General features: G+C 25.1%; 1 protein-coding gene across 1 annotated transcript; it reads right to left on the bottom strand.

Moving 5' to 3' along the window:
• Nucleotides 1-2,864: 2,864 nt before the first annotated feature.
• Nucleotides 2,865-17,199, bottom strand: LOC145833734 (trafficking protein particle complex subunit 4-like). Its single transcript, XM_082940893.1, has 5 exons — nt 17,096-17,199; nt 7,787-7,940; nt 6,336-6,480; nt 3,896-3,987; nt 2,865-3,756 (listed from the first exon to the last, which is right to left on the bottom strand). Exons 1-5 carry the CDS (start codon nt 17,191-17,193, stop codon nt 3,592-3,594), a joined length of 654 nt encoding a protein of 217 aa, XP_082797019.1. The 5' UTR covers nt 17,194-17,199; the 3' UTR covers nt 2,865-3,591.
• Nucleotides 17,200-18,727: the final 1,528 nt, after the last annotated feature.

The following is an 18,727-nucleotide window of genomic DNA, read 5'->3' as shown; positions in this document are numbered from 1 at the left end:
ATTATCAATTTAACCTGATTTAGTTAATAAATATTTTCGGTGAGCTTCAAAATAACAATAGCGTGTTTTCAAAATTATATCTTATAAACAACTAAAAATTGTTAGTTCGATTTTTAATGCTTTTTTTAATAATTAGTACTAGTTTACCTAAACAAAAGATTGTTATACAAAAGTAGTAGTATATACCAAAAATTTAAGCCTTAAAAATTTAATCTACAGAATTTAAAATATAGTTTTTATTTTCTTTTATGTAGAAAATAAAGTCCTTCGTGGACTGGATTATTTGATATCATGTTTGTGGATTTTCGTTTATTTGTCTCATTTTTTTCTACCATAAAATTAATGATAAGAACAACAGTTTCTCTGAGTTAACATTACGGCTATGATTTACTTGAATTAAAAAGTTAGTTTCGGCCCGCGTGTTTCCTATACTGATACATCATTAATTTACTTCTGTGAGATCGGTATAATACCGGTTGATATTTCAATCACTGAGCCTAACTTTCCGGATGACAATTACAACTTGTAAGAATGAGTTTTTCGGTATTGCATCATAGCAAGCTAGTACTCCTCTGACAATTTTTTTCTCTGACAATAACTGTAATTAAGCATATAACTTACTCAAAGGAAAGTCATGAGTTTGTTAATTTTTAATAATTCAACAGATACCTAAAAGTCTGAAACCTATAACTTTTTACTTCTTTATACTTAACTCAGGGTTGTCATGAGTTAAAAAAAATACTTTCCAGGTTTTCTTTCAGACCTTTGCAAGTAAATCTTTTTTTAATCAATCTTAACTTAATCTTAAATTTAAAAAAAAATCGATAAACTTAAATTACTTTTAAAATTGTGTATTGGTACTTATATTCTATTGAAAAATGTACCAAAGTTTTAAAACAATTCCTTTTAAATTTTTTCCATATGATTGTTAAAAACCATTTATGTTGATATAAAATAAATAGCCATAAAATATAGTTAAGTTTTGTTGTAATTTTTCAGTTACTACTTATCAAGCTATTTAATTAAACAACATTTTAAACAATGATGTATAAATTTGATAAATTTTTTGAAAAGATAAAATACTATAAAACCAAAAGTCAAAAAATGAAGAATGTTTTGTTTATTTTAGTACTTTTCTATTCACACACACAACTAACAAAAATTAATTGTTACCATAAAAACATTTAATGAAGTTCTTTTAATACTTAATTTAATATGCATTATATCACAGTTGTCAAAAACCGAAATTTCTAGATTTTAAAGAGTTTTGTATAAAAACCCATTTTTTTTATTTAAAAAGGTTTTTTTTTCTTTCAAATTCCAGTTTTATAGCTATCCTGTCTTTATGACTCACAACATTTGTTGTCATACACCATTCATCTGAACAATAAGTTTTTTCAAACTATTTTAAAGGTTTCTGCAGTTAAATACAACTAGTAAATTTGTGTTTTTTTTAACCTACATGATCTTGTTTATTATTTACATAACTTTCCAAAGTTGTTAATAAAATAATTATTAGATTTACTATAAAATTTGTTAGTCCATAAATAACTGTTTTATGAAGATTTTATAAGACTAATAAAAAAATAATTTAATTTAGAAGAACATTAGCGCAACACTTTCGACAAACTAAATAAATTCTTAGTTATACCTCAATAGGTTTGCAACTCTACCAGGCAAAAAAAAGCCAGAAGTTACCGAAAACTACTATGAGTTACATCAAGCTAGCCTGGGTTTATGATAAAGTTGAATAACAAGTTATAATGAGCAAGAAACTAAAAAAATAATAGTAATTAAGTTTAATTTCATGAAAAAATTATTTCGAACTCGCGATCATTGTTAAATCGACCACGTAAAACTCTATATTCATTGAACTTAATTTCTAAATCTAAAGGCTACATGACAGTAGTCCTAAAATTATGTATTAGTTTAAGATTGTTTCACTAGTTTAATATCTCGTTTTAAATCGTTCGTGTTTAAATTTTTTTCAAGTTTTTACATTTTTTGAGAAGCAGACTTTAAGGAAAGAAAATAGAAAAAAAAATTGTCAGACTCTTGCTTTCAGCGCAAGTTTTTGTAAACTAGTTTACTAAGAGTATTTAAAAAGGTCATTTATAGTAATTTTACAAAAGTTTACTTTAGTTTTTATAAAAAGAGGACTTACTATTACGAACTAGAACTTTTTAAAATTAAATAAATTGTTCAAAATAAAAAACTTAACTTGATGTTTAGTTTTAATCACAAGTATTATCTTATTTATTATAAAGCAGTTGATTTTGCATTAGTAGCAATGTAATAAAATATAGTGTTTTATTTATGTTAAAATATAACAATGTCGTGGTTTAGTTATTAAAATGACTTGGTCAGTCTTAAATGAATTAAAAAATAAAAACAATTGTTAAAAAGCGTGCAAAAACCAACTCCAAAGCAGCACAATTTTCAACAATGTATACCAGGGTTTTCCAAATTAGGCAATTTGGCCTCCTTAGGGGTTATTTTGGAAAATTAGTAGGACTAAGGTGTGAGAAGAAAAGGGGAGGTCATAATTTGAAACTTACACTAGATATTCTGGAGTTGATGATGAAAAGCAAAAAAAGATCTTAGGCGTATTTTCTTGTCGGAGAATCCCATAGCTTTTTTAATAAAAAATAAATGGGTAACGATGCGTACATCTTACTCAAAAAGTGCTCCTTGCTTACATCTTGTAATTTTGACATTAATTTTTTTAATTAGTAAAACTAAAGAAGCAATTCTGTTAATGTATTGAAACTTCTAGTAAACTAAGCTTAAAATAGTAGTTTTATTCAATCGAGTTAGAAAATAAAAGTTTAAAAATGATATGATCCCCATAAAATAATAATAATTAAAATATTTTAAAAGTCACGGTTTTCATTAAAAAAAAATTTTAAGTCAAAAATTGTAGCCTGAGGATTAGAAAAATGTTCAAACTAGTCTGAGTTATTCTGAGTGTGTAGCAACCCTGCCACAAACACTCTAAAATTATAAAACAATTTTTTTGAAAATAACAAAGTTTTTAAACGATGAAATACAACAAAAATATTCTATACATGTTTAGTAAACACTAAAGTTTTGTTTTTTTAGAGTCAATAAATGTGCATCACAAAAATATCAAATTGAATACACGATTCTAAACATAAACAAATAAAAATATAAGAATGAACTTCGTCAAGAAAATTAATAAAGTATTGAGCAATAGCATAAAAACTGTTTATGTATATTTGGCTAACTTTAATTCTGAGGTTAGGTGAGGCGTAGGTATAAATTTTAAGAAGATAGGGTTGAATTAAAACATGCCTTATAAGTACTTGTGATATACAGCAAAAATAAAACACTTAAAATTATTATAAAACAATCTTAACAGTTTTTAAAAAATTCTAAAATAATTTAAATACCTCTGTTAGGGGATTAAAAGTTAATTGATTGAACAGTTTGCGCTACAACATTTCAAAAACTTATTTATTGCACTTTCAAAAATATGTGTTTTGCTAACACAAAAAATTTCGGCGAAGAAAGTTGTTTAATTTATTTTTAAGTTAAACAAAGAATATGTGATCAAGTTAGTAAAACTGCTCATGATAACACATGTCCGTACTTTTCTACTTGTTCAACTGCTCCAACTACATTTTGATCAAAAAGTTCGAACCTTATAGGCATTTCTAAAGAATGAAACGGATTCTTAAGTGCAAAATCAGCATAAACTGAATATAACTTGTTCAGCAGCATTTCAACCCCATTCTAAAATAAATGTATGTTTTTAGTAAGTTTATGATTTTTGGAAAAAAAAAAAAAATTAAAGCATTAATCAAACTTAAAAAATGCTAAAAAATAAATAAACGCTATTTAACAACTAAAAGTATCACTCTGTTCAACTAACCTGCTTAGGATCAGAAATTACAAAAAACTTCACTCCAGTGTGCGTTTGGTAGCATTGCAAAGAAAATGCATCAACTTCTAGTTTTTGAATTCCTAAATAGATATGCTAATTTTAATTAAATGTGTACAATTTTTAGTTGAACTTCTTAAGCTCAATCAAACAACAGTTTAAAACATACAACTTATCAAATAAATATATTTTCTTAGTTGCTACGCGAAAAATAGTTAAAAACTGCTACTAGGATTTAACTGACTTTTGCAAGCTAATTAAAGATCAGTTTTAATATTAAGTTTGCTTTACTAGAGTTTTCTTTTAATTAAAAAATTAAATGGCTTAAAGACAACCGGTAACTAGGTTTTCACTTACTTTTGAAATCTAGTTTAATTTTTCACATAAAAAGATTTATAAATAATTCGCAAATCGGTCCAGGACCTTTGAAGAAGCATATTCAATCACTTTTACAGACTCAACAAGCAACCATACGAACTTAGATTATTTAGAGAGTAAATGGGTTAATTTATTACAAGCAAGTATAAACATAAATAAAACAATACTGCCTTTTTATAGATAATAGCAAACTTATAAAATCAATAATTTTACAGTAATCGGTTTTTAATAAGATAGTTTCACAAAGAATATTTTTTGTTTCACAATGGTTTTTAACCGTTTGTTTATTTGATAAAATGTTTACCTTAAAAAACAATATATTAGAAAAAATAATTTGCTGCTGAAACAAGTTAATTTAATTCTTTATATAATTTTTGTGTTATTATGTTATTTAGATTTAAGTTTCGTTTCAAAATAGTTATTTTTATTCAGGGATTAAACTATTTCTTTAAGATAAAAAGTTTGTAAGATACAGCTTGTTATTAATAAAAGTTTTTATAATTACTTTAAGTATTGTTTGGGAAAATTTTTTATTTTTATTTATATTTCGCCGATAGCAGTAACTATTTATTAACAATAACTAACATCAAACAGTTCCTCACTAAGATAGTTTTAATTTAAAGTTTATATTGGTAAAGTGTTTGTTTTTATATTAATTTCATTTGGATTTACTTTTACTTACGAAAATATTATTACAATGTAAAAATCGTCTAGCTTTTAAAATTTTAGTTTTATACACAGTTTTGAACTACTACGTCATAATATATTTTTTAACTTTTATTTATTTTTTTGTTGCATGAATGTGTTTAGTTCTACTAGTTTTAAAGTTTCACTGATGAAGGACGGTTGTCCGAAATTAATTTGAAGAAAACGTGCAATAAACTGGTAGATTTTTAAACCATCGTTAATTTATTTTTTGTATTTCACATAAAAAGCTAAGGTACCAGTTTTTTTTTACCGTTTTAAAAAATTCAAAGTAACCTTTGAGAAATAAGCAATCAAAAATAGAGAGTTTGATATGCTCTTACGGGAGGCGCAAACTAAAATAGCAAAAACAAACTTTTTACTTTAAATCTATCTGCTCCTTCAGTTTTTGAGTAATTGTTTCAAACTTTCTTCAGTCTATTCTTTTTTAAATTTTGAACAATTTGTGGGAAACAGATTTCTTTTGTAATTAAAAAAAAAAAAAACTGTCATACCTTTTTTAATTTGCTTACTACAAGTTGTCTGTAATATTAAAAAGTTCCTGAAAGTTTGATGTGAAATGCTTTAAAACTATAGGAGGTAGTAGAAATTTAATTAGTTCTTCAAAATTCCAAGAAAACCGGTCATAATTATTTTTTGTTCTCAATGGTTGTATCAGATTTTTTTACAAAACTAGATATATCTTTAAAGTTAATTGACTTTTTTTTCTCTAAAAAGTATCTTACAGTATATGATCTAAAGTCTAAACTTTCAAACAAGAGCCAGTATTAATTTTTGGAAAAAAAGTGTTGGACCTTTTTCCTATGGCCTTAAGTAGTAACAATCTTTTGGCTATCATCAGCAAAATTGAGATGTTTTAGCCACCATATAATAAACACTAGACTGCACCGGACGACTATCAACAAATGTTTATTGTGATCATGCCTACCTCTGATAAGTATTTACAAATATTTAAACTAGCCAGAAAAGTGGTAACCTGATCGCAGTTCGATGGTTATTTTTCAAATAAACACATTATAAAAAACTAACACTGAAAACTGTACTGAGTAAATATTATTTACAAATAGCTATGATTTTTTTTTCAAAAAAATTGTAAGATAATAAGTAGTAATCGTTATAAGGTGAAAATAATAAGTACATATAATTTTTTCCTTTGATGTATTGGTAAATGTTTGACTTTTGTAAAAGAAAAAAAAATCATGACTCATTATAAACGTTTAAATTTCTTGGATTTTTTGAAAATCTTGAAGAAAATAAATTTTCCTAATTAAGTGGCAACTATGTTTTTAGCACAGGTATTCTAATTTATTGTAGCTGTAAAATGATAAAGAAAATAATAACTTTCTACCTGAGCTGTTTGATTCTGGAGATAGCTGCACACTAATTGCATATAGTGAGTGGAACATGGATGCATACATTATCTTTAAGTTTGAAGTTAATTGTGGCTTTCCAAACTTAATGCTAATTGGATAATTTGATTCATCCTCAATCGCCTGTTAAACAAAAAACTTTAACTAATAATCAATTGCCAATTAGTAAAAAAAACAATTAAGTTTTCCTTTTTACTTTTTGTAGGATTTACGACATAGAGAGGGTAAATTATTATTAGTCATTCATTTAATGTTATCAGTTTCTTTTTAGAGTTTATTAAATTTAAAGTAACTTTTCAAACATAAGCGATGAAAGTTTGAGAGTTACTTAGGCTAATTATGGAAGACATAAACTAATAATGCATAAAAAATAATGTTTTACTAAAAAAATATCTTTTCACATAAAATTTAAGCGATTGTGTTTAAATTTTCTCATTCTAATCTTAAAAGATTTTTAAAACTTGTCTAAAACAACATATAAACATGTATCACTTTTTTTTTCAAAAAGTAAACAAAAATCTACTTTTTCCTCACTTGAAAAATAAACTTTTAAATTCTATAAAAAAATCAAGGAATTTTAAAAATATTGAAAGATATGTTTCATAAAATTTTAGACTTTTAGCTCAAAAAATTTAAAAAGTATATTGATTTTTAGTGAACTTAGAAAGTTCTAAAGAAAGTGACAATTAAAAATTGCTGGCTATAGGTTTGTAATAGGAAGTTTTTACAAATTAGACTATATCTAAAAATTTTATAGAAACTTTAATTGTCTATAAGAAGTTAAATTTAGTTCATACTTAGATATATTATATAAGAACCAATGTTAATTTTTCAAAAACATATCTTTAAGAAGTACACAAACAATTTAATCATTTTCAATTATAAATATTACAAAAACCTTAATTCTATAGGGTTGCCAAAAGTTTTTGAGATATTTCTACCAGGTTTTCTGACTTTATCTTAGGTTTTTGAAAGTACAGGTTTTTTTGGTCTACTTTTAAGTTCTAAGTTAAGTTTAAGGTTAAAAATGTATTAAATAGAATATAAACATTGAAAAGATACTGTAAAGGTGCTTTAAATGTGTTTTCAATTGAAAAATTAATGATAACTAAAAAACTTATCTATATGACAGATTTGTTGTGGTAATTCTATATTTCATTATTTTACATTGTAAAAATTGTTTAAAATTTCAGGTTTTTTAATGATTAATATTTAACATTCCAATTTTTTCCAGGTCTTTTCTAAATTTTCCAAATTCCAGGTTTTTTTTAGCCTAAATTTTCAAATTTCAGGTTTTTTAAGATTCCAGGTTTTTTGACAACCCTGATTTTATATATATTGATTACTTCAATTAAATCATCAAGAAACTAGTTTTAAAATGGTACATTTTAGACTATTACTTTAGAATTTTTTTATAACTTTTTACAACTTTTATTATATCAGTTCCATTTTCAAGCTTTCTACCTCTCGCTTGTTTTCCATTAACTGCTAACACAACATGACCGACTTGAATTCCATCTTGTTGACCAAATACTACTTCTATTTGGTCATTTCGCCCTTCTAGAAAAATCTCCAAAGGAAAACTGCATGAAAGTTAAAAAAGGTTAAAAATAAGTTAATTTTGTTCTTTCGAAAATAAAATGCTTCTATTATTGTATATAAAAATATTGATTTTAAAGTCAGTTTAAAAACATATTATTGGGTTGCCACTCTTTAGGCCAAAAAACCAATTTGATTCCTGTGTTTATGATTGAGTAGGAAAAAATATAGTATGAGCCAAAACCTTGAGTAAAATTACTGTTATTCAACTCAAAAAATAACAAAATACAAAAACATTGACAAAAATGCTTAAAAAACCCTTTTTTTTAAGTTAATTTATAACACTTTTCCTGAGATTTAAGAAATATTTAAACTAGCCAGGGTTTTCTCAAAAAAATCAAATTAGCAAAGTTTTTCAAAAAATTTCAAACTAGCTCGAGTTTTTCTAAGTGTGTGGCAAACCTAATACTATTTATCAGACCAGATGTTTTTAAGTTTAAGTAAAAAGTTTGCAGTAAGTATACAAATACATTATATACTCTTAAACATAATTACTCAACAAAACATGATAACACATTCTAAATTCTTAGTCTATCAATTAAAAGTATTCAAATATAAACTGTTTCAGACAGTTTTTGATTAAATTCTGCATAATATTACTTATTAATTGTTATATTTAAAATTAGACCTACATAGCAATTTTATCTTCTTTTGAGATGTGGCCCCTTGATCTTTTGAAATAGTTTGAGTTGTTTTAATTTAAATTGTTATGTAACTATTTTAAAATACTATACTTATTGTACTTTTTTTGGTATTGTGTGAAATATTGTAAGTGTAACAACTATAATTCGAAAAAATTCAAATTCAAAAACTCATTGCTTTTTTACAAAAATTAACATTGACTCTTATTTAGAATTTAAGAGCACAAACTATAAGATGCTTTTTATAGATCATAAAAAATTAAAATTTTAAAACATAGCCAGTTTTGTAAAAAAAAATCCAATACAACCAAAAGAAATCAAAAATTTTAAAGAACAATTTTTTTAGAACTTTGAACACTTTACTAAAAATCTATCTTTCTCATTTTTAAAGCAATTAACTTTAAGTTTTAACAAAAAAAAATTTTTAACATTAAAAACATAAGTCTACTATAGTTTTTACCTATATAAATAACAATCAATGTTTTTCATAAAAGTTTTAATATACTTTCACTGCAACTCATCAGAAACTTACTGCAGACATTTGAAGTAGAACAATAGCTTTTTAAGAAAAAACAATAAATTAGAAAACAACTTAAGTAATAGAAATAGATTGCTGTAAAAAACCAATCAACAAAACTCAATTGTTGTAAAATAGTAATTAATAACGCAAAAAACTAACATTTTAAAATACAAAACAAAAAGTTTAACACAAACAAACACACTTTTAAGTAAATAAAATAACCAATGAAACTTTTAAACTAATTAACCAGAGACATTTCTAAACAAATAAGGAAACCTTATAGTCAAACTCTTTCTGCTTACACAGTTCTGGTTTATTTAAAATATTGAGATTGCTTCTAGTCTAACCAAATCAATGGAATTTGTACAGTTGTAAATAACCTAAAGACTTGATAAATCATAGTTCTTTGCACAATTAACGTTATTAATCAGGTGTCTGCTATCAAAGATCTTTTTGTTGCATTTATAACAGCTTTCGTCTTGTTATTAGTCTTTTCTTTTATAAAGTTTAATACACATTTCGGTATATGTTCATTTACTCTTGTTTTTAGATGCATAGATGTTTGTCCAATATAGCTTTTTTTGCAAAAGCAATTAAATTTGTAAATAATACAACTTTTATCAAGGTGGGGTCTTTCAGTTCCAATCTGAGAACTGGTTTAGAAACAAATATTACTCTAGGGCCATGACAGATACTCAGGGGGCCATGAGATCATAATTTGAAACTTACATTAGATATTCTCGAGTTGCAGAGGAAGAGCAAAAAAACAAAAAAGTCTCAGGTGTTTTTAATGGTAGTTTAGAAACTTACAATAGATATTCTGGAGTTGCAGATGAGAAGCAAAAAAAAAAAACAAAAAAAAAAGAGGTCTCAGGTGAATTTAATGGTAGTTTAGAAACTTACACTAGATATTCTCGAATTGCAGATGAAGAGCATAAAAAAAGAAGGTCTTAGGTGTTTTTTATTGTAGTTGTTGAGTAATCTTGTTGAAGGGGGCCATGGCTTTTTAATATCTTTAGAGGGGCCCATTTGCAAAAAAGTTTGGGAAACCCTGCTCTAGGCTTAACTTGGTTATAAGTTGACTGTATTAGTTCTATAGAACTATGATTTATCAAGATCTAAGGTTATTTACAACTTTACAAATTCCATTGATTTGGTTAGACTAGAAGCAATCTCAATACTTTAAATAAACCAGAACTGTGTGAGCAGAAAGAGTTTGACTATAAAACTTCTTTATCTTTTAGAAGTGTCTCTGGTTAATTAGTTTAAAAGTTTGATTGGTTATTTTATTTACTTAAAAGTGTGTTTGTTTGTGTTAAACATTTTGTTTAATTACTATATTACATCAATTGATTTTTGTTGAATGGTTTTTTACAGCAATCTATTTCTAATTACTTAAGATGTTTTCTAAACTTCATTGTTTTTTCTTAAAAAGCTATTGTTCTACTTCAAATGTCTGCAGTAAGTTTCTGATGATTTGCAATGAAAGTATATTAAAACTTTTATGAAAAACATTGATTGTTATTTATATAGGTAAAAAATGTTTTATAATGTTACAAAAAAACTTGTAGGGAGCAGATAAAAAATATTTATAACCAAAACTTTTGATTAACATTTTTGTGTATTTTTTATTTAAAAAAATTACCTACAAGATATTCAATTTTTTTTTAAAGATAACTCTAAAAAGTTTTAAAAAAGTGTTTTTCATAGTTGCCACTTCAAAAGCAAAAAATGTCTGAGTTATATCAAACCAGCTTTAATTTATTTAAGTTAAAAAAGTTAAAAATTTGCTTTTAATCAAGGGTAACCTAACTAATTTATCATAATTATAAAAAAATACAAAATATTTAAGAAGACAAGAAAAAAAAAACACTAGTAAACTACACTACAGACCAGTGGCGTCGCGTGGTATTTTTTTTAGGTGGTGCAGAATTTAAAAAAATATCAATTATTTAAATAAAAATATGTTTTTACTGTCAAGTTTGAAAACAACTGAACTTTTGCTACACCTGAAGATAAGCTTTGCTTTAAAGGGCCTATGGGGGATGAAACAATTTGATCTTATTTTATGTAGTTTTTACTAAGCTACAAGATGCTTTTTACAGATTTTAAAAATTCAGTATATGTTTTAAGATATAGCCGGTCAAAGTCAAAGGCAATAAAAGGTTCATAATGGGAGGCACAAACTAAAACAGTGTTTAAAAAAATGTTTTACCCCCCCCCCCCTTTATGCCCTAAACATCTACTTTAGAATTATTTTACTGAAATTACTTTATACAGTTTTAATTTAACTACAAGTCATCTTTTATCAATATAAAAAATTCTTAAAATTTTTGAGATATGGTAATTCACAGTCAGAGGTACAAATGAATCCTTATTTTTATAATATAAACTCAAACAAAAAATAAATCAAATCACTAAAATCATATCTTTTTTTTATAAGTTGGCCTCAAAATCTTTAGATGTTTCTTTTATAAAACAAAAAAAAAATGCTAAATTAGATATTTAAAACACCAAGAAAAAAAAAGTTATAACAAACGTTTTTTTTTTGTATATATAAAAATATATATTGATACTTAAAAATTGAAAACTTCTCTTCAACAAAAGTATAAAGTTTTAAAAAAATTAGAATGAAAAAATTTAATTAAAAATTGTTTTAAAAATGATGGAGAATATAGGTTTTCAGTAAAATTATACTTTTTGCTGTTTTGGTTTGCTCCTTGTATAATAAACCATTGTACTCTCTGGCTTTGACTGGTTGTAACTAAAAGTTTAATTGGAAATTTCAAGTTTATTAAAGAGTAACTATTAGCTTTCTGAAAAAGTTAAAATAAGAACAACATGTAAAAAAGTACCTATACACCCTCCCCCCTTACTCCTCACTAATTGCACATTTTTTTTACAAACATTAACATTTTTATTAACTTTTTTTCTAATTTTAATGTTTTTTGTTGGAGGTTTAAAATTCAATAGTTTTTTAAGGGTAGCTTTTCTTTATTTAATATTTATTTTTTTTTCATTTTGATGACAGTATTTTTCTCAGGAGCTCAACTTTTTTAAGTTTAGTTGTGAGGCTGTTGAACTTTTCAAGAATTTTAAAGATAATTTATAAATATGTAACCATTATAGAAGTAAAAGTTTGGTTAGTTAGTTTTCATGTGGCCATAGGGGTAAAACACTTATTTTTTAATTTTAAATAACCTTGTTTTTTACAGAGTAAAAATTAAAACTGCTTTAGTCAGCCTGAATATTTTTCTAATTTGGTCTGTTTTAATTTATCTTGGGTTAATCTGAGTTTTTAACATTTCTAAGTTATTCTGATTATGAGGCAAGGCAACCATGTTTCAACAATTTTATCTAAAATTTTTGCTTTGTTTATGAAAAAATTAAACCAAAAGTTATATAAAGTAGAGGTAGACTAAATTTCCTAAAATGTTTAACTACTCTAAGTAATCAAAGTTTCTAAATTAAGGCTATTTACTTTATTTAAATATGTGATTGTTTCAATAATACTATTTTTTATTTAATATAAATCTAAAATATTTTTCTGTAAGAGTGAACTAGAAGTTTATAATAAACTTCTTAATTCTTTTTTTAAGAACTTGAATTTTATTATTTATTTTATTAGTTTTATGATAACAATAATCAGTTATAGTTAAGTTTATGTATGCAGATTAAAATAAAAAATCAAATTTTTAAGACTTTGGTGATTTAGGGTTTTTATCTTTTTTTCAAAATATGCAATTTATGACAAATCTTTTAATAGAAGTGATCTGTTAAATTACAAAAATCATGTGGGTACATAAACTCAAGTTTAATCCTTTGCAGTAGCTTGCTTTGTTTTTATTTTATGTTTACAATAGCTTGTAGATGATACTTAAGCAAGTCCTGTTTTAGGGAATTTTCAACTTAGCTTACTTACCGCAAGATATTGATTTTGCAGTAATTCTTGAAGAAATTTTGCTTTTTTGAGTTCATTTGCGGCAGTCAGCTAAGAGTTTGCGGCAGTGAAGTGGGCAAAATGGTTGTTTTCAAAATTGAAGTTTTTAAAGAGATTTCGTTTAAAAAAATAACGAAAACGTTATAGATACTTATTTTTTTCTTAGAAAATTTCAAAGTGGTGCAGTTGCGGCAGTGCAACACCCCACGCGACGCCCCTGCTACAGACATAAAAATGTTATGAGATTTCGAAGATTTATTCAAAGTGTTCAAAATAAATGCTTAACACACAGCTGAGTTTTTAAAAATATCTTTACTAGGTTTAAAATAGTCTGAGTTTTTAAAATTTTAAACTAGCCTGTGTGTTTAGCAAAGCTGTTTAAGTAAAGTTTGGAAAATAAAGAAATAACAAAGTTTATCAATATTAAGTTAAAAATAAAGCAAAAAAAAATCATTATAAGTCAGATTGAATAGACTATTAAGTTTTTTAAATATTTTAAACAAAAACATAAAATTTTATTGCCATTAATGAAGTAAAAAAATTTATTAAGGATTATAGCAATCTTTATCTGCAATAAAAATATTGGATTTAAAAAATAGTAATGTGAAATATAAGACGAGCTACAAGAATTAAAAAAACGTTAGTAGGAGTTTTTGGAGAAAAAAAAATTGTTTAAATCAGTTCCAACAAAGAACATGATTGTTTTCAGTATCTACAGACTAATCAGTAAATTTTTTTAAAGCAAATTATAAAGTAGCAAAATTAGTTACTAAAAAATACCCTTTAAAATTTTAATCTATTTTATAGTTGGCGTGAGCAAAATATTTTTTTTATTTATTAAAAGACAACAAGAAGTCTGGTTTAGGAAATGTCTGAAGATTATAAAGCCGCATAACTCAAATTATTACCTTAGTCAATCTGTTGAGATGAGAGTACTGATACAACAAAAATTGTTTATTTAATTCTAGATTCTACTAGAATACCTACGTTCTACCAGAGGTGTTTTTTTAACTTTGGCATTTTAGAAAAGTTTCTAGGTTTAGTTAATGCAAGCACAACAATAGGCAAATATATTTAAAAAGCAAAGGTGCGATGCACCAAATATAATTTTTTGAAAGTACAATAGTTTGCTTCTATTCTCAGTATAAAATAAAATAAAAGGTAAAACAATTGTCTTAAATAACCTAACAATATTTAAAATATTGTTAAGCTACTTTAAATGTTTTTTTTTATAAAAAACATTTGTATGGTAGATTTTATGTGCCAAAACAAAAAATCACTACTTTACATGGATAAAATGTTTAAAATTCAAGGTTTTTTCAAAAGTTCTTATATTCAGGTTTTTCAATATTTTTTTCGCATAGAATGTCAAACTCCAAGCTTTAGAAGAATTCGAGGTTTTTTGGCAACACTAATTGTTGAAACTTATATGTAAACATTTAGTTAAAAAATATTTAAAATAGTATCAGCTGCAAGATTTTTAATTTAACATATTTTATACTGAAAACTAACTCTGTAGTCAAACAAAACATTCATCATAAGTTTAATTTGCTATTCTTTAAAGCAAAAGAGCCAGCTTGAGTGACATAAAACTAGCCTGATATTTTAAAATACAACAGACAATTCAATCCAAAACTAAAAAATAGAATAAATTGGCCTGAGATTTGAAGTCTTCAAATATTCATAATCTGAGTTTTTTATATCTGCAATGTTTGATGTTTATTTGCTTGAATTTGAACTATTTCGATTAACAATGTACAAACTTAATAAATTTACAATGAATATAATTGATTAAATAATATTTCAAATTTTATCAGCTGCAAGATTTTAAATTTAACATATATTATATAGAAAACGAACATAACATACATCATTAGTTTAATTTGTCGTTATGTAAAGCAAAAAAGCAAGCTTGAGTGACAAAAAACTAGCCTGATAATTTAGTATACAAAAGGCAATTCAATCCAAAAGTAAAAAAATAATAAATTGGCCTGAGATTTAAAGTCTTCAAGTAGTCATAGTCTGAGTGTTTTGCAATGTTTAGTTGTTTATTTGCTTGAATATGAACTATTTTGATTAACAAAGTACAAACTTAATAAATTTACCATACTCAAATCTAGTTTGTATTAAATAGTTATTTCAAAAAAACAGCAACTGTGTATATCAGTGTTCAACTCATAAAAATTAACTTAATTTGCCAAAAAAATTGTTTTTAAAATAAAAATATACACCAGACAAAAACTTTTTTAATTTATGTCTTATATATTGTTTATAATGTGGTTGTACACAATTAGATATTACATGTAGAAAAAACAATCTTAGAAAGTTAAGCATATACTAAGCTTAATCTAACTTAGTTATTTAAAAAAAATGGTTTAAAATATGAGCATCTTTGTACATTGGTGTGCAAAGGAATTTATTTAAATTGCACAGAAAGCTTCTAAAAAATATAAACGTGTCAAAACCAAAATAAAAGAAACTTTATTTCTTAATTCTATGTAAATTTTAACTGTTTTTGTGCTATTACAAATATAACATTTAGTAAAAAATATCTATAAAGTAGACTTAGGAAAAAAAAAATCTTAAAAAATACCCAAACTGTAAATTAAATGACATCGTAGTTAATTACTGTTTATTAATTTTGTACAAAATGGAACACATTTGCATAGTTTATTTACTAAATACGTATTATATAAGCAACTTACTTAAACCAAGCACTTTTAACACTGTTTTTTCATATAAAAACTTGCTGATGTAAGAAGAAAACTATTATAAAACTGAGAAAAAACCTTGATGGAATGGTATTCTTTGTTTTTCACACTTTTAAAATCAAGTAGTAAAGTATTTTAGTACTTTAAAGTGTTATACAGCAGCTAAAGCAAGATTAGACAAATTAAACCAAATAACAGAAAAATAATCTTATAATATATTTTGCTCAGCGGGCCACATTTACATGCTCGCGGGCCGCAAAATTTTCTTTCAAGGGCTGCAGATTTACCCATTAAGGGCCGCATTTGGCCTGTCGGCCGCAGTTTGCCGACCCCTGACCTAGCGTGATGTTTCCCCAATATCAAAATGAAATTTTATTTTATTAGAGGTCTATTTTAACAATAATTTTAGGCTAAAAATGACATGTTATAAATACATAATTAATAAAATAAAACTTATTTACCACAAAAAAAAAAATTAAATACTTAATTGCTTTCATTTTACACTATAATTCGATTATATCAATACAATATTTTATATTGACTACAGTACTGTAAAATTAAAGCGATTAAATGTTAAAGTTTTATTAGTTTAAAAAAAATACATTTAATTCTACTTATGTACTCATAAAGCTTGTTTAAAACAAAGTATCTTTTTAGACTAAACATATTAGACTAGAAACTAAGATTTGTAGCCTAATAGTAAAAACATAGTTAATATAGACATCAAATATAATGTAATTTCAGTTTAATATTGGTGCAACATCATGCTAGGTAATTACCAAATAGTCTATTTTTGCCTTCCATTAAGAACCAATCTCTTACTTTGATCACTTTTCTTTCAAATGTTCTTTGAATTATAACAACAAGTGGTAAAAAGTAATCAATAGCTTAATAAATTATGTAAAAAATAAGAATAACTCCCAAAAAAAGTTTTACCCCCATTAGCTCTTAAGTTAATATAATGAAATACAGTAGTGTTCTTCTTGAGCTCCTGTTTTATCCACAATAAACAGTATAAAAAAAAAAAAAACTCAATTAAATTATACATTTTAATACTAAACAAAAACTTACTTAAAATTAATACTTAAAGCTATCATTTAAGAATGAACCAATGTTAATTTTTAGTTTTTAATTCATTCAAATAGAAAGAACAAGTATTGAATAGAATTTTTTTAAATGGTTATTTGTTTTAAAATAAACTTTTAAAGAATAATTTTCATTAAAGTTGTTTGAGTAATAACAAAATAATAATTTAAAGACTTTTTAAGATAATTCAACTGTTATAAATATTTTAGACTATATAAAACAAAACAAAAATATGGTATACCTGAAAGTCTTTTCATTCTCATACAATGGCTTGTGATGATCATACTGATAAATTAATCCTCCTGCTTTGTTAATTACATACACTGAATAAATTGTCATATTAAGTTTCCTGAAAGAAACTTGAAATAACTATATATATATATATATAAGTTACAGTTAATTTTTATTCCTATGTAACAAGCTGGAACGGTTACATGACAATTCAAATTCAGACAGCTCAAATTCTGACAATTCAAACTTAAAAAAAAAATATTTATAAGAATATATCCAAAAGATTAATATATATTTGAAAAAATTAAAAATATATATGTGTAGATCGGACAATTCAAATTCTTAAAAAAAAATTGAAAGGGCACAATTTAAAAAGTAATGTATATTTGTCAAACATAAAAAATACAAATGTAATTTCTATTAATATCTACAAGCTAATTTTTTTTTGCAAAATCATAAATATTTTTACATATATTATAAAATTACTAAAGATGTTTTTTTCTTTGTTAAACCCATATCTAAAAAAATATCAAATGTTTTGCAAAAAGAAAAAAATGGCTTGTAGATATCAATAGAATCTACATTTGTATTTTTCATGTTTGACAAATATACATTACTTTTTTAATTGTGCCCTTTCAATTTTTTTTAAGAATTGTGTGGAATTTGAATTGTCCAATTTGAATAGTTGTGCACCCAGCTGGAACCAGCTTTGCAATTTGGGATTTATTGCAACTGTTAAAAAGTTATGCAAATGCTTGCTTTTAAAAGATGTGGTTTAAAAAAACCTGTAGAAAATGTCAATCTTTTTTTTGTATATGTGTGGGCCATGGGTTTTATTCTTACAACCTTCAACACAGAGAGTTTTCAAAGCCGTCATTAGGAACTCTTTATCATCAGGCATATTTATATATATATTTTTTAATGTAGAGAAACACACTCTCCCCTCTGCATTGATAAACATTTTTTGAAGGTCCAAGTGAGTGAGTTTGAGCTCATCATAAGTTACTCCACCTGCCCTATCTTTACACCCAAGCATGTGCTGCTGACGTTCTGAACAAAACAACAATAGCAATCCAATTATGATATCACTGCCACCAAGTGATCCACAATTAGCCGTTGAAAATTTAAGTAGCAATATACTACTAAGCAGTATAATTTAAAAACAAATAACTATAAAGCAACAAACTTCTAAAAGATTAACTAATGTAATTTATTGCTAGTATCAAGTTAACACAAATCTTGATCAATATTTTAAAACTTGACAAATAATTTCTCTTGTAACAAACTTATATTAGAAAACGTAGAACATCTCAACAGAAATGTTCCATTATATAATAAAAATAAGATAAATAACACAAAATAATTAAACTTGAATTTATACAGAAATCAACAGGGAGAAAAAAATATATAATTAAACTAGTTTATACACAAATGCACAAAAAAATAAAACAATATACTCAGGCATATGATTATAAGCACTCAAGTTTCACTTCTTGTGTCATGTTAATAGAAAATTTTTACAACCCCATTTAAGCTTCTTTTTTCTTTTTGTTCTTGGACACTAGACCAAAACCTTGGTCCCAAATACCTAAAGGAGTTTAGGCCTAGTCTTGTTCTAGGTCTTTCAGTTATGAAACTTATT

The sequence above is a fragment of the Thalia democratica genome, chromosome 4, assembly GCF_965202585.1.
Source record: "Thalia democratica chromosome 4, ktThaDemo2.hap1.1, whole genome shotgun sequence".
In the NCBI taxonomy this organism is placed as follows: Eukaryota; Metazoa; Chordata; class Thaliacea; order Salpida; family Salpidae; genus Thalia; species Thalia democratica.
Note: the sequence above shows the minus strand (reverse complement) of the source record. Positions and strands in the feature narration are given on the sequence as shown.

What these genes read in the sequence shown, in the direction of transcription:
- LOC145833734 (XM_082940893.1), bottom strand. Translation starts at nt 17,193, where the DNA reads ATGACAATTTATTCAGTGTATGTAATTAACAAAGCAGGAGGATTAATT. An exon ending in GAGAATGAAAAGACTTTCAG is followed by an intron (nt 7,941 to 17,095) that starts GTATACCATATT and finishes ACTTTCATGCAG; the next exon opens with TTTTCCTTTGGAGATTTTTC. An exon ending in ATGGAACTGATATAATAAAA is followed by an intron (nt 6,481 to 7,786) that starts GTTGTAAAAAGT and finishes TTTGTTTAACAG; the next exon opens with GCGATTGAGGATGAATCAAA.